This window comes from Cebus imitator, unplaced genomic scaffold (assembly GCF_001604975.1).
Source record: "Cebus imitator isolate Cc_AM_T3 unplaced genomic scaffold, Cebus_imitator-1.0 Scaffold270, whole genome shotgun sequence".
Classification (NCBI taxonomy): Eukaryota; Metazoa; Chordata; class Mammalia; order Primates; family Cebidae; genus Cebus; species Cebus imitator.
In genome coordinates, this window is record NW_016107585.1 from 2,502,137 (window position 1) to 2,524,564 (window position 22,428).

At 37.9% G+C, this 22,428-nt stretch overlaps 1 protein-coding gene across 4 annotated transcripts in view; it reads left to right on the forward strand.

The window, feature by feature from the left end:
- Window positions 1-22,428, forward strand: part of VEPH1 (ventricular zone expressed PH domain containing 1) — a 223,796-nt gene that overhangs the window by 126,533 nt on the left and 74,835 nt on the right. For all 4 annotated transcript variants that reach the window (XM_017500789.2, XM_037728584.1, XM_017500785.2 and 1 more), the window contains 2 exons: window positions 421-630; window positions 1,201-1,598. In XM_017500789.2, coding sequence (XP_017356278.1) covers window positions 421-630; window positions 1,201-1,598 — 608 coding nt within the window. The remainder of the gene's footprint in view (window positions 1-420; window positions 631-1,200; window positions 1,599-22,428) is intronic.

Below are 22,428 nucleotides of genomic sequence, written 5' to 3' on the forward strand. Positions count from 1 at the left end.
GGGGAAGGGAAGGGAAGGGAAGGAAAGGAGGGAGGGAGGGAGGGAGGGAGGAAAGCAAGGAAGGAAAATATCTGGCACACATTTCATGTGAAAGCCATACATTTGAAGAGTTTCTAGATAAGAATATAGTGCATGAGCATAAAAACTGATATTTATTCTTTGAACCCTTAAAAAAGCATTTCTAATTCAAAGTTCACATAAACACCACTGTTTCTAAACTTCGGGCAGAACAAGCTATAGAAGCAATTTCAAAGACCTATGCCTATAGTAGATATTCAGTAAATATTTGTTAAATGACCAGCGAAAAAAATGATTAGGTAAAGTTTTCGTTTGTGAGTGAGAGGCAGTTAAACAAAGAATATCACTGTTCTGAAGGGTATATAAGACCACAATCTAATGCAATGATTTCTATTCCTTTAGGAGAAAAATCAGCACTGAAATTGAATTCCCTGAGAAACTAGAAGAAACCAAGCTCATGGTAGCTGAAAATGAAGACCATGAAAAACTCCAAGTTAAAATCCAGGCTTTTGAAAACAAGATACATTCAGAGAGCAATGTCCCTAGCTCTATCAGAAGATACAGTTTGGGCCAAGTTTCTAAAGAAGAAAGAAAAAACATTAGATTTAACAGGTATAACTTCGATTTGGCTTGTTTTTTATAGCATGTACTTCATGTTAGCTATTAGTTTTGTTATCACTCTGTTATGGGTGTTTTTTATGTATCTTCTACCTATAGCCACCCAAAGTGCTGTCCTTACATGAATGAAATATTATCCACAATGCTCTCATTATCCAAAGAAGCTCACTATTTTAAATTGGTAGTACAAAAGGAAAACAAACCTATTGCTTAATTTTTAAAGCAATTTTAAAATACAAGTATGCCATATGGAAAATACTGTCTCCTGATTTCTGATGAAAAATCAAAAGCAAAAGTAGATCAAGATGAAAAATATGTAAGTCTACCATTTTGCAGCCAGTTTTGCCATGAAATTGATTTCTAAACCTTTGTTTTTGGGGGTGACCTAGATTTTCAAAGGTTTGGTTTATTATGTCATTTGTTGGTTGTCTACATTTATCAAGCCTGTTAACAATTTCACATTCCAGAGGAAGTAACTTTTTGTCCCAATGTTATTATTATTTATTTTCCTTGTCAGTGAATGGTAATGCAACTTCTTTAACTTTCCCTTTGTTTGTACTCTAGGTCAAAAAGTTTGGCTTTGCACACTATGCTCACAAAGGGTGTGAGTTCAGATGATGGTGAAGATGCAAACAGGGGAGATATACCAGCCAGCATCTCTCTTTCAGAAATAGACCCACTTAGCCAAGGAAGTGACAAGCTGATCTTTAAGACAGACACTGGCAGATTACAGCTGGGAGATTCTTCAGTTTCATACCCAAATATTATACATGTAGACTCAGAGAATTTGCCAGAAACTGCTAAAGATAACTTCCAGGAAGAAACTCCAGAGGCAACTGCAAGTCCTGTAGAATACCAAGATAAGCTGTACTTGCACCTAAAAAAGAACCTCAGCAAAGTGAAAGCATATGCCATGGAGATTGGAAAGAAGATTCCAGTCCCTGATCAGTGTACCATTGAAGGTAAGTGTTGTGTACTTCCCAAACCTAAGAAACTTCAGGAGACACTGCAGATAAACAAAAAGCCCAAATCATATAAATTAGCATACTCTTTTCTGGGTCTTTTGCAAAATAGGTCATTTTTTTAAAACACTTTACATTATTTGAGGTCCCCCTGCCACAAGAAAAGGTTGATCATCTTATTGATTCCCATTTGAATCTACTTTGGGTGCACATAAGTCCACTGACTCTCTGATTTTTACAAACCTCAGGATATATTATTTCTGGTCCCCTGTCCCCAGATTTCAGGAAAATCCTGCAGAGTTTGGTGACCCTAAAGCAGGCTCTGCGGTAGGAGTTCTGCCATAGACATTTCCCAACCACATAATCATACAAGAAAGCCATGCACGACATTGAATGTCAGCTTCCATTCAGCTACTGTGTGCCAGGCAGTGTGTTAAAAGTACTCAAGATTCCCCTATAAACCACACAGATACAATTCCTGACCTCTTAGAGATTACAGTATAGATGATGATGCTCAACTTAGGATGAGACCATGTCCCCCAAAACCCATTATAAGGTGAAAATGCACCTAGTTTACCAAACATTACAGCTTAGCCTAGCTTACCTTAAACAGGTTCAGAACAATTACACTAGCCTAAAATTAGGCAAAATTATCTAACACAAAGCCTATTTTATATTAAACTATTGAATATCTTATTGAATGCTTTACTGAAAATGAAAAATAGAATGGATGTATAGGCACTCACATGAAGTATGGTTTCTACTGAATGAGTATCACTTTCACACCATTGTAAAGTCCAAAAATGGGAATCGTATGTCAGGACCATCTGTACACAAAGAAAATGGCACAACCATAGTCAGGAGGTGACTTAAGAAATAGGAGCCAGTGAGAGGCTGAGCTAGTCAGAAAACAATGGGCAAAGTAAAAGAAATAAAAAATTTTAAACAGGATGTCAGAGGCCAGGACCTCCCTCAGGTACATGAATTAGGGTGGCACCAATAAAAACTCAGTAAAATTTTAACCAATGACAAGATCAGTAACAGTGTCTTACTGAGCCATAGTGGAATCTAAGGCAACTTTCAACTTTGAAAATATCTGACGTCGAAAATGCATTTAATACACTTAACCTACAAATATTACAGCTTAGCCTAGCCTACCTTAAATGTGCTCAGAATACATACCTTAGCCTACAGTTCGGCAAAAATATATATAGTTTGACAATTAACTAGTTAACTTTGTTTTTTTTTTTTTTTTAAAAACATTGAATAAATTCATCATTTTTACTTAAAAAAAAAAAAAGAGAATACTTTCTTTCAATACTGATGGTTCTTATCAGGGATGATGTAGAAGTGAGTATGTATTTTTTTAGGTTGACATTTTGGAATTCATACTCTTGGAATTTACTGAGCAATTCCTTGCACAGATATGTGTGAAGGATGGAAAATTTTTATGATTCACTGTTAATACATCCATTGAGAAAGAGCTCAGGCTGATTGCAGGGGATGCATTGTTATTATTTCAGAAGTAGTATAAACTATTCAGTGACATGCCAGCAGTCATCTGGCTGACAGTTTTGCTTGTTATCATAAGATCGCTCGACAAAATTACTTTTCTTTCCTTAAAAACTTATTGAAAAAAGATTTAGGCTTAATTGTGTTATGTTTAATGTGTGTTGGTATAAACGCAACATATTTGATCTTTCTTGGTGAATTATGCATACTAGTCAAGAAGCACAGAGAAGAAATATAAAAACCACTTCTGAAACATTTAAAAATTAAACGGACAAATTAGCCAGCAGGCAGTAACAACAAAGTGTTCAGAAAAATTTTGGACTGCTGTTACAAAGTCTATAAGAACACGACAAAACAACCTTTGAAAGAAATTCTTTTGATGTTAGGTTGGTCTGTATGAAAAAACTGACATTAGACTGTTTTGATGTACAAAAATATCAATTTCATGTGGTTCTGCATAATAATACTTAAGTATAAACTATGTTAAATGAATAGGAACCTCACTGGTTACTGTATAGCCGAATTCGGTATAAGTTGAATCAAGGTCACAAATACCATTCATAACTCCAGTTAGCCATCTATTATTGCATGATATTGATCACACTGGGGACAGGCAATAGAGTATAAACAGATCAGTGAGAATCTATCAGCGTGTCTGGGAAAAATGTCAAACCCCAAGTCTTGTTGACGTTGGGTCAGCAATGTCATTTTGGGTATGCACAGCCTGTTATTCCCAGATCAGTAATTCACTTTTGAGCTTTGTAGGTCTCTGGTATTTGTACAGGTTTACCAACAACTTAGAGTTATGTATTCATAAGCAAAGCAATGGTCTGATATCACTGCTTGATTATAGTTATATACAAGACTGGAAGAACTGAATTCATCTGCCAAAGAACATTTTAAAAATATGAATCATTGTTTTTCATTTATTTGAACAAAACTGATTAGAGGTCACAAAAACACATACATGATATTGTATTAAATCCTTGAAAACCTGGCCCATCACTGAAGTTCTATAAAGGATGATATAAAAGCTTACAAAAACCTATCAATGTTACTTTGAAATATTTCCTTATTGGGTGAAAATACATCCCATTTGAAAAGCATATCAGCAAGACTGGCTTAAGAAAGCTAATTTTAAAGCTAGTAATGTAGTCCTTTCTTTATTGATCCACACATGTTAATTTTGCTTAAAATGAGATTAATCATTAATATCAATTAGTGGTCGTTGTTTTTATGGTTAATGACAAATAAAGCTTCTTTATTGAAAATTTGCATGTAGTCAAGTCCAGCCTCAGTGTTGGTGTGACCATGGGTGCTCACATCCTTCTGGTTCAATTGGTCCCATCTGGGGATATTGATAACGCCCATCCACTAATGCTTCTGAGGAAGCTTTCTTTTTTATTTTTTAATGGATTAGTTTAATCATAGGTTTAGGATAATTTCTCCATGAATTGAAGTTGTAAAATTTGGAGCCAGAGAAAAATGCTAAATCTTTTTCACACAATTTGAGAAAGAAAAACAGCAAATAGGAAAACGTTACAAAATTCCCAGGAGACTCATTTCATTGAGGTAGTCTCTCGGGCCCCTGTTAGGACACTTATTAAGGAATGCTTTTCTAGAGAACTTTTCTTGGTGCTTTGGGACTTTTCTTGGATTACCTTACTTACCTGCTCCCACGTCTCCAAACAGTGAATTTTAGTTGACAGAGGCAGACAGAACAGCGACTGGTTTCTATCTTAACTTTCTCCTGCCACACATATCCCAATACCAGTCATCTGCAACAGCACATAAAACATATACAAATAACAGGAAGAAATGAAGATTTACAAATCCTTTTGAAAAGACTCTCTGCAAACTGCTTTAATGAGTTAACATCAGAGCACTGCCCTTACACATCCTCAGCTAAGAATAGGTGCAAGACTCGGGCATTTAACCACAAATCACTGGGAAGGATGCTACCTACTTACATCCATGACTTAACATGTTGCAAACTTTCAAAAGAGGACCTAAGATAAGTTCATTTCTCATTAATTATATTTTTAAAAGTGCTTCTTTAAAATAAAAAATATTTGGTTTCCTTTGCACTTTTAGAGAAATGATTAAAGAAAAATGTTCCAGCCAGGTGCGGTGGCTCATGCCTGTAATCACAGCACTTTGGGAGGCCAAGGCAGGTGGATCACCTGAGGTCAGGAGTTTGAGACCAGCTTGGCCAACAAGGCAAAACCCCGTCTCTACTGAAAATACAAAAAGTAGCTGGGCATGGTGGTACGCACCTGCAATCCCAGCTACTCAAGAGGCTGAAGCAAGAGAATCACTTGAACCCCGAAGGTTGTAGTGAGCTGAGATCGCACCACTGCATTCTCCAGCCTGGGTGACAGAGTGAGACTCTCAAAAAAAAAACAAGAGGCTGAAGCAAGAGAATCACTTGAACCCCGAAGGTTGTAGTGAGCTGAGATCGCACCACTGCATTCTCCAGCCTGGGTGACAGAGTGAGACTCTCAAAAAAAANAAAAACAGAAAAAAAAGAAAAGAAAGAAAAAAGGAAAATGTTCCTTACAATACAGTTGGTCAAAGGAGTATATTGTTGATCTGCATCTCCGGTTAACTGATATTTATCTACAGATGAGATATTCATCCGACTAGAAAACAGTGCAAAATAAAATTGGTGAGCGCATGTACTCTTAGGACATTTTATATGGAGATCCAAGAGCAGATCCAAACTGAAAATGAAATCAGTCATCTCAAACCTTGAAATGGCTAGTTCCCCTAACATAATAGCCACCTTGGTTTTGTTTCTAATAGATTTAAACAGACCTTGCTAACAAATAAACAGAGGGAAAAGTCAATACATAAATGGAGCAAAAATGCACAGGAGTACATTTCAATATATCTCACCCTAAAAGTCACCACGTTAAAAGAAAAATGAGGAGATGCAGGTAGTGTAAAAGAAGTAGTTTGCTGTGGCATATTTCATATTCTTAATCACATTTTTTGAAATGTATTATTTTTAAGATAGAAGGGTATATAGCAATATACTCTTATATCCACAGTCAGTACTTTTATCGTTTTTTAGGGAAGCTTATGCCCAGAGATTATTATCAGTCATCCATTATTGTTGTTTGGGGACTGTCTTTACTCTAAGGGAAACAGTGCAGTACAAAATGGTCCTGAGCCCCTGACAGTCCCCAGCAAAAGAGTACATTCCAATCCAGGTTGCCACAAACCAAATTTCAGGAAAGTGAATGTTATTTTTCCATTTACTTTCATTATGAAACTGGCAGTATATGCCCTGTAGGAAAGCAGAGTGGTCCCTGGATGTCTTCAAATTTCATTTAAAAACAAAATAAACAGAGTAAATCCATATTTTTGAGCTCTGTTGGTGATGAAGAGTTGGTAGCCAGGAAACTGAAAATAGATTATATGGTTGCGTAAAGGGTTTTGATAAGACAGAGAAAAACGTGGGGTGGAGGAGGGTAGATTATTTCCTCCTGTTTGCTACACAACAACCATCAAATTTCAGGTGATAGAGGATTTTTAATTTTTTAAAAAATCGTACATAGTTAGCAAAATCAAGAGTCCGAGTATTTGATAATTTGGTAGGAGCTGATTTGTGTTACAGTTCATTTTCAGAGAGGCGCATATTTATAGCAGATGAGTCCAAAGCTGACAGAGCCTACTTGGAGTGAGGCAAAAAGAGCTAAGTAAAAGACAGCTAATTCCTGTGTCTACATTATTGTCCTGTTCACATTAGGGACTCGTGAAAGATTATAAAAAAACAGGTTGTTGTTTTTTCCTTATAAAAAGATTCAGTTGGCCTGGTGTGGTGCTTCACGCCCATAATCCCAACACAGGGAGTCGAGGTGGGTGAGTTGCTTGAGCCCAAGAGTTTGAGACCAGCTGAGTAGCACAGTGAAACCATGCCTCTACAAAAAATACAAAAATAAGCCAGCCATGGTGGTATGCACTTGTAGTCCCAGCTGCTTGGGAGGCTGAGGTGAGAGAATTGCTTGACCCCAAGAGTTCAAGGCCACAGTGAGTCATAACTGCACCACTGCACTTCAGCCTGGGTCACAAAGAGAGACCCAGTCTCAAGAAAAGTCAGCAAACTTTTAAAAATAATTTGTTTTACAGAAAATAATCATTTTTCAGATGAAAATATCCACATCAATTATCCCACAGCCTTAAAATATTATATTGGCAATTAAAATAAGCCACAAATGCAGGAAACATAAAGTTGTCAAAGAAATTCTGAGAGTATGATTCTGTTTCACCTGTAAAGCCCTCTAGTTTATACATGTAAGTTAAAACCACTTTTCACAATGATCACGTAAATGGAGATGTTTGAAGAAATATTAATCTGGGAAGTTATCCCTTACTTACATGACTAGGGACAATGACAGATGATGGTGTCTCCCCAATGAGATTTCCAAGTCTCAAAGCCCAAGAACATTGTCATCTACTTAGCTAATATTTGTGCTCAAAGCACCTGGCACTGGGCCAGGCAGGGCAAAACTTAGCCAGCCACCTCTAGAGTTCCCTGGTCTCTCAAACTTGAAGCATTTGTTAGTGATGCCTGAAAGGTTCATTCTCTGGATATGCTTTGGAGACTGGTCTGGGAACAGCAGAGATTGCCATACTCATTATGCCCTCATTCATTCATCAACGAACTCTTCTTGAGAACCTGGCATGTACTGACCACGCTGCTGTGGGCAGGGGACACAACTGTCTGCAGAACAGCCATGGCCTCTGCTTTCATGGAACTTATATAATACGTAGTTACAAAGTGAGATGAGTTATCTACAGGAAAGGAACATGGTTCTGTCAGAGCCTAGCATGTGGAATCTGCCCTGATCTGGGAGTCAAAGCAGTTTCCCTGAAGAAGAAACTCTTGAGAAATGTGAAGAGCAAGTAGAGGTGTGGGAACTGAACAAAACCATCTGTCCTGTGGAGAGAAAGATCACCTCCAGGGACTGAAGCTTGGCCCCTGGGGAGCACTGAAGTGAAGTGAGGAGGAGGATAGTTCAACATAGGCAGCGATCTGGGGTCTATCCTGAGAGAAAAATCAGATTGAAAAAATATCTCCCTACCTGCAATGTGGAGATTGGCCTGTAGAGAGAGCTAGAGGCTCCTTAGAAAACAACTGCTATTCCCCAGGTGAGAAATTCATTCATTCATTCATTCATTCATTCAGCAATAATTTGAGTCCCTATAGTGGGTTAGGCACTGAAGATATGGCAGCAAACAAAACCAAGTCTCTCCCTTCTTGGAACTTATTCTATGGGATGATATGGACCAAGAACAAAAAATATATAGAAAGAATAATGCTAAGTAATGACGGTTGCTATGAAACACAAAAAGTAGGCGGCGGGGGGGCGGGGGTGGTGCTGGATAAAGAATGAGATTGCTATTTAGGTAGAGTGACTGGTGAAGGTCTCTCTACTGAAGTGATTTTGCAATGGAGACATGAATGAGGGGAAGCAGCAAGGATGGAACAGTAAATACAAAGCCATGAGGCATAAGGACACTTTATGTGTGGGACCTTAGATCAGGGTGATTGGACTACAGGTGGTGAGAAGTGTTCACTCCAGATATATTTCAAAGCAAGGCTGTCAGCAGTGCTGGTGGGTTGGGCCTAATCATCCAATGGACGGATGAGACAGATAAGACTAGAGGAAGAAAAAATGTGTGGGGAGATACAAATCAAGAGCTTGGTTTTAGACGTGTAAATTTTGAGATGACCACTCTTTCTTTTTCTTTAATTAATACACTTTATTTTTTAGAGAAGTTTTAGGTTCACAGCAAAATTTAGTGGGACATATAGAGAATTCCCATTTACCCCGTGTCCCCACCACACACACAACTTCCCCCACTGTCAGCATCCCTCATCACAGTGATACATTGGTGCAATCGATGAACCCATAGTGACACATTGTCATCCAGAGTCCATAGTTTACACTGCGGTTCACTTTGGTATTGTACCTTTTATGGGTTATGTACAATACCTTTTATGGTATTGTACCTTTTATGCGCCCATTATTGTAGTTTCAAACAGAGTAATTTTACTGCCCTAAAAATGTTCTCTGTTCTGCTTCTTCATTTTATTCATCCTTCATTCATTCATTCATTTTACAACATTTTTGAGTGCCTACTACATGCCAGCACCACTCCAGGGGCTTGGGAAACATCAGTGATCAAAATAGGCAAATATCTTTGCCTTCATGGAGGCTGTTCTAGTGGAAAAAGACACATGATAAATAATAGAAATGATAAATAAAATATGTAGGATATTACAAAGTGTTAAGTGCTATGATAAAAGAAAAAAATTGAGCCAGCCAACAAAAGCCGAGAAAAAAAAAAAAAAAAAAAAAGAAAAAAAAAAAAAGGATTTAGTGTATGTATGTACAAATTTGAAAAGAGGAGGGAAACTTCTAGAAGGACACACATCAAACAACTATCACTGTTTTTCTCTGAAGAAGCACATTGGAGCCATTTGCAGTGGCTCACGCCTCTAATCCCAGCACTTGGGAGGGCAAAGTGGGTGGATTGCCTGAGTTCAGGAGTTCAAGAAGAGCCTGGGCAAAATGGCAAAACCCCATCTCTACTAAAATATTCAAAAATTAGCCAGAGTGGTGGTGTGCCTCTGGTCCCAGCTACTCAGGCTGAGACAGGAGAATCGCTTGAGCTCAGGAGGTAGAGGTTGAGCTGACATCGCGCCACTGCACTTCAGCCTGGGCAACAGAGCCAGACTCTGTCTCAAAAAAATAAAAAGAGAAAGAATCAGATTGGGGATGCAGGTGGAGAAAAAAGCAAGAGGGAGTAAATATTAATGTAAATATTTCTGCAAGGTTTGGAAATTTTTAATAAGAATAATTGGCTTCAGTAGTTGAGATGCAGGTAACTTGGAACTGGGTAGTAACTCCAGATGCCCAGCATCCTGTCTAAATCGGGTTCCAGTTCCACCTCTGCTGTAGGGCAATTCTGATTCCTTGAACAGGTTATTTCATCTCCTTGGTCACTACTTCCTTACACTTATCCCAAGAGTATATTACAGGGTCATGAGTTTGCAAGCTTTGCTCCCTCAAGGGGCTCCAGCGTCCCCTTTATCCTCCCTTTACCTGCCCTGCAAACAGAACAGCCCTGATTTAGCTGGCTTCACACACTAGCCTTCCTGATGGATGTTTAAACCAAGAATTCCACAGCTTAAAGAAGCTTGTAAAACACTGGGCTGGATAACTTTTAAGGTCCTTTATGCTCTAAATGTAATTAATCCCAAGTGTCCAGAGCTGGCAAAGTATATAAAATGTTAGTTATTCAGCCAAGTTTTTTGTTTGTTTGTTTGTTTTTTGCTATCAGCCACAGACAACTTTATTACTAATTTTATATCTCCAATATAAAGTAAAAAAATAAAATTTCTTTCATATTAATTTCCTGTCCTTTCTCTAGACATCTGCATTCATCAGTTTACAACAGTTGGGAGAAAATAAGCCAGCTTGTTCAATAGTTGTGAGGCTTGTCTCACCATTTGCTTGGATTTATTCATTAATATGTATCAAACAGCAAATAATCAACGACGATCAGCAAATTAATGCATTGTGTCTGTCCTGGCTGTTTCTATTCTAATAGTTTTGCTTACCTTACTCAATAGAAAATAATCTATTTCAAATAGTACATGAAGCAGCCTACAAAAATATATAATAAAGAAAAAAGAATTTTTACTCAATGTGGGGGGAAAAACAAACATAGAGAAATAAAATGAATTCAGTAGTTGAGTTATTTTTCAGGAACTTATCCCTGGAAATTTTCACAATTGCTAAATATGGTTTGAAATTTACTTCTGAGCACCCTAGTGGTCATAGTAAGGAGGGCAACAATATTGGTTTAAAAATCTACAGTGTCCATAAATAAAATTGTAATAAGTCTTGGCAGGGGGAGGGGAAGAAAGCTGTTTATTTGACTGACAAATGCTGTTCTTACTAAAGCCAGTTCATTAAAAAGGTGTTTCTATTATGCAACAAACACACAACCATTAAACGTAACAATAGAGCAATTCTAAACTAGAAGTAATTTTGTCTCCACCATTTGATAATGTCTAGGGACATTTTTCACTGTCACAGTTTGGGAGAGGGTGCTACTGACTTCTAGTGGATAGAGCCCAGGAATGCTACAATACACAGGACAGACTCCCACCCCAAAACAAATAATCCAAAAATATCAGCAGTGGTTGAGAAACACTGCAACAGATCCTTGCCTCTTGAAATATTGTCCACAGACCAAAAACATCAACATCACCTGGTACTTGTTAGAAATTCAGCATCTACAGTTTAACAAAACTCCCCCGAAACCAGGTGTTTCATAAGCACATTAAAGTGTAAGAAGCACTACTACTGCAGAAATGAGAATTTCCAGTAGACACTACTAATAGAGAAAAGACAATGAATTTGTGGTTAAATTAATGGACTCTTCATTTAATGATCACCTCTTAATTGAGGAGATGGGCCAGGCACGGTGACTCATGCCTGTAATCCCAGCACTTTGGGAGGCCAAGGCAGGTGGATTGCTTGAGGCCAGAAGTTCAAGACCAGCCTGTCCAACATGGTAAAACACCATCTATACTAAAAATACAAAGATTTGTTGGCATGGTGGTGCACACTTGTAATCTCAGCTACATGTGAGGCTGAGGCAGGAGAATCACTTGAATCTAGGAGGCGGGAATCAAGCAGTGAGCGTAGATCTCGCCACTGCACTCCAGCCTGGGGACAGAGCGAAACTCTGTCTCGAAAAAAATAAAAAGAGAAAAGAAAAAAAATTGAGGAGATGAGTTTTCCTTTCAAAGAGACCAGGCTTATTTATCTGGACTGCTTATGGCACTGAATTTATGGCTCTGGTTGTCTTCTAATTCTTCTCACAGGATATGAATTTTAAGAAAAGATGAATAGACTTGGAAGCCAGGAAGTTTTACACCTTGTTTGAATTTGTGTTTTGTGTCTTTCTGATATTTTATGAACGTGGCATTTAGTTCCTCATGGAAGGTATTTTTAAAAGCCTTAAAATACCATGGACATCAAATATGTCTTCAATGATGTTTTTAGCCAAGTTGTATAAATGAATTAGAAACATACAGATCACATTTCGCTTAAAATTTGCAAAGAACTAAAATTAAGCAAAAATGTGTTGGAGGCACATACATGCTCTCCTAAGCATAAAACATTGAAAAGTGGGTTGAGACAAGTATCTATATGTAAACTCACTTGTCATTTATATTTCTAAATTAATCTAACTGGCCGTTTTTATTTAATACTTTATTTTTAATTGACATATAAATAATTGTACATATTTACAGAGTATATCATGATGTTTTGATACATATAATGCATAGAGATCAGATCAAGGTAATTAGCACATCCATCATTTTACATATTTATCATTGTGTTGTGAATGTCCAATATTCTCCTTCTGGCTATTTGAAACTATATAATATGTTATTGTTAACTATAGTCATCCTAAGTGATGGAACTTATTCCTGCTGCCTACATGTCAGATTATATCCTTTAACAAATCGTTCCCTGTGTCTCCCTTCCTCTACTCTTCTCAGCCTCTAGTATCTTCTGTTCTACACTTTATTTCTATGAGATCAACATATTTTAGTTTCCACATATGAATGTGAACATGCAGTGTTTAACATTCTCTTCCTGGCTTCTCACTTAATGTCCTACAGTTCCATCCATGTTGTTGCAAATTACAGGATTTCATTCTTTTTATGGCTGAATAGTATTCCATTGTGTCTATATATCACATTTTCTTCTTCTTTCTTTCCTTCTTTCTTTCCCTTCCTCCCTTCCTTCCCTCCCTCCCTCCTTCCTTCCCTTCCTTCCTTCCCTTCCCTCCCTGCCTGCCTCCCTCCCTCCCTCCCTCCCTCCCTCCCTTCCTTCCTTCCTTCCTTCCTTCCTTTCTTCCTTCCTTCTCTCTCTCCCTCCCTCCCTCTCTCTTTCTTTCTTTCTTTCTCTTTCTTTTTCTCACTCTGTCACCCAGGCTGGAGTAGAGTGGTATGATCTCAGCTCACTGCAACCTCCACCTCCCCAGGTTCAAGGCCAGGCTGGTCTTGAACTCCCAACCTCAGGTGATCTGCCCACTTCAGCCTCCCAAAGTACTAGGATTAGAAGCATGAGCCCACACCCAGCCTTATATACCAATTTTTCTTTATCCTTTCATCTGTTTTGAGGTGCCTGGATTGATTCCATATTTTAGCTATTGTGAATAGTGCTGCAATAAGCATGGGGATGCAGATGTATCTTCAATATAATAATTTCTTTTCCTTAGTATAAATGCCCAGTAGTGGGTTTGCTGGATTGTATGGCAGTTCTATTTGTAGATATTGAGGGACTTCCATACTATTCTCTATAGCTCTATAGCGGTTGTACTAGTTTATATTATCAACAGTGTGTAAGAGTACTCCTTTCTCTGCATCCTCACCAGCATTTTTTTTTTTAATTTTTGATAATAGCCACTGTAACTGGGGGGAGGCAATACCTCATTGTGGTTTTGGTTTGCATTTCTTTGATTAGTGATGCTGAACATTTTTTCATATATTTGTTGGCCATATGTATGTCTTCTTTCTTTTTTTTCTTTTCCACATTTATTTATTTTATTGCATTTTAGGTTTTGGGGTACATGTGAAGAACATGCAAAATTGTTGCATAGGAACACATGTGGCAATGTGATTTGCTGCCTTCCTCCCCATCACCTACATCTGGCATTTCTCCCCTTGCTATCTCTCCCCAGCTTCCCACCCCTCACCGTCCCTCCCCTATTTCCCCCCAACTGACCCCAGTGTGTAGTGCTCCCCTCCGTGTGTCCATGTGTTCTCATTGTTCAACACCCGCCTATGAGTGAGAACATGCGGTGTTTGATCTTCTGCTCTTCTGTCAGTTTGCTGAGAATGATGGTTTCCAGGTTCATCCATGTCCCTACAAAGGACCCAAACTCATCATTTTTGATGGCTGCATAATATTCCATGGTGTATATGTGCCACATTTTCCCTATCCAGTCTATCGTCGATGGGCATATGTCTTCTTTTAAGAAATGTCTGTTCAGATCATTTCCCCATTTTTTAATCAGATCATTAGATTTTTTTTGCTGTTAAGATACCTGAATTATTGTATATTCTTGATGTTAATCTCCTGTTCTATGAATAGTTTGCAAATATTTTCTCCTATTCTGTAAGTTGTCTTTTCATTCTGTTGATTAATTTCCTTTGCTGTGCAGAAGCTTTTTAGTTTGAAATAATCCCATTTGTTTATTTTTGCTTTTATTGCCTGTGCTTTTGAAATCTTATTCATAACATCTTTCCCTAGACCAATGTTTTGAAGCATTTTCCTTATGTTTTCTTCCAGTAGTTGTAAAGTTTCAGGTCTTACACTTATGTCTTTGATCCATTGTGAGTTGATTTTTGTATAGGATAAGAGGTAGGAGTCCAGTTTCATTCTTCTGCATGCAGATATCCAGTTTTTGCAGCGTCATTTTTTTGAAGGGACTACTATGCTTTTCCCAGTGAGTTTTCTTGTCATTTTGTCAAAAATCAGTTGTCCGCAGATATGTGGATTGATTTCTGGGTTCTCTATTCTGTTTCATTGGTCTACGTATCAGTTTCTGTGAAAGTACCATGTTGTTTGGTTGTTATAGCTTTGTAGTATTTTTTGAAGTATAGTAATGTAATGCTCCAGCTTTGTTCTTTTTGCTCAGAATTGCTATGGCTATTTGGGATTCTTTATGGTTCCATACAAAGTCTAGGATTTTTTTTCTATTTATGTGAAGAATATCATAGGTATTTTGATGGTGACTCCATTGAATCTGTAGATTGCTTTGGCTAGTATGGTCATTTTAATGTTATTAATTCTTCTGATGTGCATAGGATGTCTTTCCATTTGTTTGTATCCTCTTAAATTTATTTGATCAGTGTTTTGTAATTTTCCTTATAGAAGTCTTTCATCTCTTTGGTTAAATTGATTCCTAGGTGGTGGTGGTTTCTATTAATAGCTATTATAAATGGCATTACCTTCTTGATTTCTTTTTCAGCTAATTCATTGTTTGTGTATAGGAACACTAAATTTTATTGTATTCTGCCATCTTACTGAATTTGTTTATTAATTTTTAGAGTTTTTTGGTAGCATCTTTAGGTTTTTCTATATATATGATTATGTCATCTGCACAGAGGACTATTTGACTTCCTCCCTTCCAATGTGGATACCCTTTATTTCTGTCTCTTATCCATTTGTTCTAAGACTTCCAGTACTAGGTTGAAAAAGACTGGTAAGAGTAGACATCCTTATCTTGTTCCAGTTCTTAAGGAAAGAGCTTTCAGTTTTTCTCCATTCAATAAGACATTAACTGTGGGTTCATCACATATGGCTTTTATTATTTTGAGTATGTTCCATTGATGCCTAGTTTGTTGAGAGTTTTTACCATGAAGGGACATTGAATTTTATCAAATGTTTTTCCTGCATTTATTGAGATAATCATCTGGTTTTTGTTCTTCATTCTATTGATATAATTTATGACATGTATTTATTTGCATATACTGAACCATCTTTGCATTCTTGCAATAAATTTTACTTAATCATGGCATGCTATCATTTTGAGGTGTTGTTAGATTTGGTTCGCTAATATTTTATTGAAGATTTTTCCATCTATGTTCAGCAGAGATATTGGCCTGTAGTTCTATTTTTTGACTGAATCCTTGTCTGTTTTTGGTATCAGGGATATGCTGACCTCATAGAATGAGTTGGGAATAATTTCCTCTTCCTTAATTTTTTGAAATTTTTTAAGGAAAAAAATGGTATTAATTCTTCTTTAAAGTTCAGTAGAATTCAGTGGTGAAGACTGCAAGGGGGTGCTGCAGGGCTGTTTTTCAGACGTTGAGTGTGGGTGCCTATGTGACCAACCCACTGGCCCAAGGGGTATGAGCTACTTAGCAGCTTAAGGACCTCTCCTGCTTAGGGGCAGACACACAGTGGTTTGACCAGCTCAAGGTGGGGTTCTCCATGCACAGGACTCCCAGACTGTTCCTTTCGCTGGAAGTTCAGTGGCAGAAGGTGGTTTCCCTGCTATGTAGGACCAGAATCACAGTGGATCCCTGGCCCAGGCTCCATACAGCTGGGGCTAGGTGGAATGAAGATGTACCCTCAGTGTGGGAGAGGTGCAGTGGCTTCTAAACCCCAGAAAAGGGCACTCCAGAGGTGTCTGGTTTCAAGGTGGTGCCTAGCGGCAGCAGCTTCACTCACAGAGGATGGATAACAGGTGGAGAGGATACTTTGTGTTCCTAAACTGGGAAGTGCAGCCATATGAATTCCTGGCAGTTCTACAAACTTGGCTTATAGCTTGAGAGGCCTGTAGGATTCTCTGGTAGTGAGGACTGTGTTTGTGGTGGCAATAGGGGGTGGGGAGGAACTTCTGCTTACCTTTACCTGGAAATGGGAAGTCCCTTCTGATTCTAGGCAGATCCAATCCAGAAAAAGAAGAGGGGGCTCCAGAGGCCTGGTGCCTCCATGCTTCCTGCTTGGGCTTCCAATCACCACATGTGCATCTCCACTCCCCCACTGCACTTCAGTGCTCTCCCTTCCACACTCCAGTCAAATCTTAGCTGTTTATCCATTGCTGTGGACCTTTCCTGTTGGAGGAAAGAGTGCTAGGCATCTCTCATCAGCCCTCTTGCTCCACCTCAGTTGCATGACAGCCAGTGTTTCATGCAGCAAGAGCTGGTAGCATTGGACTTTGGACCATCTTCTTTCTACATCTCTCTGAAGCTACATGATTTTTTCTATTTATGTGAAAAATAACCTTGATTATGTTTAAATCAACATGATTTTTTTCCAGCAAATGTAAACAGTTAAGACTATTGCTATATCTCAATCATGTCTTTCTACTGAATTTTTATTTTACAGTCACATTAGTTCATATTTACAGGTACACCATGGGTTTTTTTGTTTGTTTTTAACAAAGTTTTTAAACTGTTATAAACAGATGAGCAAACTGTAAAAAAAAAAACCAAAACAAATATAGATATCCTTTGTATTCCTACAGTATTTCTATTGTACAGTTTCTTAGTAATTCAAGTATCAAATGTACATTGAATACTTAAGATGTTATTGTTTCTAGAAATTTTACTTTTAACTTTGCATTTCCTGCACTATTGTGTATTTTGAATTTATTTGCAACAGCAAATAATAAAGCAATTCAATAACTATATAAATAATGGATTTAATTCAGAATTTAGGCCAAGCACAGTGGCTCACACCTATAATTCCAGCATTTTGGGAGGCTGAGGCAGTAGGATTGCTTGAACCCAGGCGTTCAAGACAAGGTTGGGCAACATAGAGAGACCCCATCTCTACCAAAAATAAATGTTTTAAAAAACTAGCTTTGCTTGGTGGCACGTGCCTATGGTCCCAGCTATTTGGGAGGCTGAACTGTGAAGATTGCTTGATCCAGGAGGTTGAAGCTGCAGTGAAGTGTAATCACACCAACACACTCCAGCCTGGGCAACAAAGTAAGAAATTGTCCCAAAAGAAAAAAAAAGGATTTAAAGCACTAAAATATGAGGAAATTTCCAAAACAAGAAATAAAACACTGACATATTACCAACCCTGGTCAGTGAAAGTATTATCTAGGAATATGCTTAATGTAAATTAAAGTTCCTTACTGGGTAAGAGAAGCCATCTAATTTTAACTTAGAAATTGATCTTTCAAACACTTGAGGCTTAAGAAATTCCCCAGTGCTTTTAGTTAAGTATTACTATTGCTAACTTTTAAACTTAAGCACATTTTTAAGGAAATGTAATCCACATGTTTCAAATTCATTTTTACTTTATCCATCAATATATGCTTTGTAAGCTCTTCTGATTCCTATGAGATATTTTGCTGATAATAGAAATCTTATCAAGAAATGCCCTTTGCAGATGTTAAGAAGAGGCCTATACCTAGACTGCCATAATGATGACCTTACTGACTTTTGAAGGAAAAAGAATCTTTGTCTGGTTTAGTCATACTCCTTTCCTTGTATCTCAGATGTAATTACAAATCAAATATAAATAAAAATAACTTGACATGGAATGAGATGATTGTGGGCAGGGTTTGTTCAAGAAGATGTGAGTAGGACACTCTATTCTTTCACTTTAGGTAAGTCTGGCTAGGAATACCACAACCAGAAAACAGTGAAGGGGTTTGGGCACAATAAATGAGTCAGGGATCTAAGAAGAATTCCCTTTCTCTTTTCTAATCCAAATTCTACAACCCCACCACCCGACCTTCTTGAACAGGATACTGAAATAATTTATATTATTTGTGTTCCCACCCTCTATCACTTTCCACCAGACACAAGGGGCTGACATTTTCCAGACAGGTGAGGATTTAGAGACACGGGAGAGTACAAAGAGGAGTGTGAGATTGAGGTGTTTACAGTGAATGGGTCAGTATCATTAGAGCAGTGGATCCCTCAGCTACCTTTGTCCACTAGTCCAGTGCAGGGCCCAGTGCTCGGCAACACCAGCACAGGATGAGGAATGGGACTGCCACCTTTGGTGGATGGCTGACCAGGGCACAGAAATATATGCAGCAACAAATCTGGCCGGGGTCAACCCCTACAGCCAGCAGAGGCCTTCCCATGTCATAAGTCACTGCTTTCACAGATAAATGACCTTTGCAAAATATTTCCTTGTCCCCTAAAACACTGGACAAACAGAAGCCCAGGGCACTAGAACAATCTTCTCAGCCCCTGGGGACCTTGATCAAGCCCCAGGTGGGACAGAAACAGCCCTTGGAGCCTGGTGAGATTCCCCAGACCCTGCATAGAATTCAAGATGCCTTGTTTAGTTTTCCAGTAGCCTCTGCTTTTAGGAGTCTGGCTTAAATAACCCAGTTATCTCACATACTTCAGTTACCTCCCAAGTGTGTGTAGGGTATGGGTTGGAGTCCCAGGGCCAGAATCAGAGCGGAGCACCCTAACCACAACAACTGAGAATAGAAGCAGTCAGCAACAAGGTTCTGAGTCAATACCTTTGCAGTATCACTATAGCCTCTGAACCTTCCTTATCCCCAGTGTCTAGCACAGTACTGAGCACAGAGCAAGAGCTCAACACAGTACAGTTCAGTGAATTCACAAATGAATCGACAAATGAGAAGCAAGGGACAGGTCTGCCCAGCACGTGACTTAATAAAGATGTACATGCCATCAATGTGCAGTCTTGAGCTTGTGACTGAATCATAATCTTTCTGTGGACTTTAACATTGCATGTGATTTTCACTTATAGTTAGAGTGACAGCCCTTATTAGGAAAAGTTAGTTGTCTTATGATGTAATATAAAAGTTTGAAAACCCACAGAGACTGCCACAAATAAATGATACCTGAATCTCAGCATTGAAAAAGAAGCAGAATTATTAAGATGTTAACTATTTGCTGGGAGTACATGCATGGTATTTTTAAACATATAATACACTGAAGAAAATACATAATTAGTGGGAATTGATTTCAAAGGTGCTTTACTTTTTAATCATGATGTTGAAAATTTAGGTTTTTGAAAAAGTGCAATTTGAAGATCTAAACTAGAAGCATTCAATGTTTTAAATAAATTAGCTTCATTATAGTCATTCATAAAGGTAGAGAAGTGCAGAAGTCAGTCCATCAGGAGGGGTGGTTTGGAACATGGGCTCCAGCAGACAATGCCTTGGTTTACAGACTTAGCTTCTGAATCTATGATAATGGCCAATTCATTGCATATTTGAGAATTAAATGAGGAAAGCATCTAAAAAAACATGACTTCCTTCTAAAAGCTCTTAGTACATTTACCCTTAAATTCAATCAGTGTTCACATTATAAGATCTATTTATCATAGACACTAATTACACATCCATTTTTATCTGTAGGAAAATATCAGGGGGGAAGGATTCTGTGTAACTTGTTCCATTGCTCCTGTCCCCCAGCCCACTCATATCTAAGAAAGGCCTGGTTGAGGAGTCGACCTGGTAAAGACCTCCCCAGAACAGTTATTATGTTCTGGGGAGGTGCTATGTCATCTTATTCTTCAAGCCAGAGTGGGAGCTGAAGAAAAAAAAAACACTGTCAATTTATATCCAATGATCTTCAGACACAGTTCTTATTTACTGAGTATTTCACATCTCTAAGGCTATTGCCTAAAATCATTTTATGCATAAAATAAACTTAGCTGGCTGGGAGCGGTGGCTCAAGCCTGTAATCCTAGCACTTTGGGAGGCTGAGGCGGGTGAATCACCTGAAGTCGGGACTTCGAGTCCAGCCGACCAACATGGAGAAACCCTGTTTATACTAAAAATACAAAATTAGCTGAGTGTGGTGGCACATGCCTGTAATCCCAGTTACTCCGGAGGCTGAGGCAGGAGAATCTCTTGAACCCAGGAAGCAGAGGTTGCGGTGCACCAAGATTGCGCCAATGCACTCCAGCCTGAGCAACAAGAGCAAAACTCTGCCTCAAAAAATAATAATAATAAAATAAAATAATAAAAATAAACTTACCTGATCATTTTATCCCTCAGAAGGCTAGCCCACTGTGATAATAACTTTGTGACAGTTAAAAGGTTAATTGAATCTATTATAGCAGTACTGCTCAATACTAATCCATTTCCCAGTGGAAAAAAATTCTAGTGAAAGTATTTTTCCCCAATTATAAAAGTATAATATTCACTGTAAAAAAATTGGAAAATAGAAAAAAAAACTAAAGGAAGTCATCCTTAATCTTATCATTTTACCACTTTTAGAAATGATATGTATTTCATTCCAGAATTTTTTCTATGTTGGAGAATATTTTCACCTTATGGTCCGGGATTATTTTTCAAAGATGCTTCACTTTTTAATTATGATGGTGAAAATTGAGGACTGAAAAATGTGGAATAGTTTAGAAGTACAGTTTAAAGATCTAAGCTAATGATGTTCAATTATAGCTGCCTTTTACAACATTAAATTTAATATTTTAAATTAAGTATTTTTGTTGAAACATTGGAAACAACAGACCTGTTAACTAACATTTTCTTAATTTAATATGTAAAGAAATGCCAGATTTCTCTCTATAAGTAACATTTATCCCACTGCTATATTTGATATAAGATGTATCTAGATAATACCTTTCTTTAAAAGGATATTCTTTTGCCATTCCTTGGTGAAATGTATTTCTTTCCTGCGATGGCATTTCCTTTAACACTAAAACTAAATGTAATAATTCCAAAAATTTTAACATTTTTCAAACAAGTTTGAAATATAGAAAATTATTTATATTATGTCTTACAATATTATTTACTGTTAATCAATTTGTGTTCCAGACCAGAGGTTGGCAAACTTCCCACATAAAAGTCCAAATAGTAAATATTTTTGGACAGGTCGTTTGGTCTCTGTTCAAACTACTCAACTCTGCCATTGTAGTATCAAAGCAACTATAGATAAATCATAAATGGATGGCCATGACTGTGTTCCAATAAAACTTTGTTTAAACAAACAAGCAGTGAGTCAGATTTTCCCCATGGACAGTAGTTTATCAACCCCTGCTCTAGATTATATTTTTTCTGGCCACCACATTCACCTGGAGTTTTGTGTTAGATGGTGTGTAAGGGTTTCCGATCCTCCATGCAAGACTTCTGGTAAACATGGCTGATTGAACATGTTTATCTCTGCTAGCAATAAAACCCCACTTAAATGATAATAAAGGAAATAAAATGTATAAGCTTAGGAGAATAGAGAAGAAGACAACAGACAGAGATGAGTCAATACTATGTTGGGCAGAGTGAAGCAGATGCAAGAGTGTTCACTGACCTAGCAGTAAGCAGAGCCCAGGTAATACCATTGTGGTCCAAGAGAGGTGCTATATAAGAAGGATTTTGTCCAGTTCTGCTGAGCTCTTCTAACCATCATTGGAGGGCCAGCAAATGGCTCTTCAGAAAAGCCGAGTCCTACTCTGATGCAGTCACTGTCTGAGCTACCACACTTAATTCATTTGTAAAATTCAAAGTAATCGGTTTTGGGGGGAAAGGGGTCCTAACTCTAACTTGGTATTCAGAGGGTTTAGACAACAATAGTGCCAACAATAACTAGCATTTTAACTGCTTTTACTGCTATTAAGCTATTCTGAAACCCTTTCCCTCTAGCCTGCTTTCTAAGACCCAAGGGAAATATTCGCCAATATTTGCAGTCACTCCTAGTACTCATTGATGAGGAGCTATTCTATAAGGAAGGAGTAGAAAATGAGAAGACAAGAAATGCCAGCAGGAGGATTCTAGAATGCTGATTTGCATGTTAGGGTCT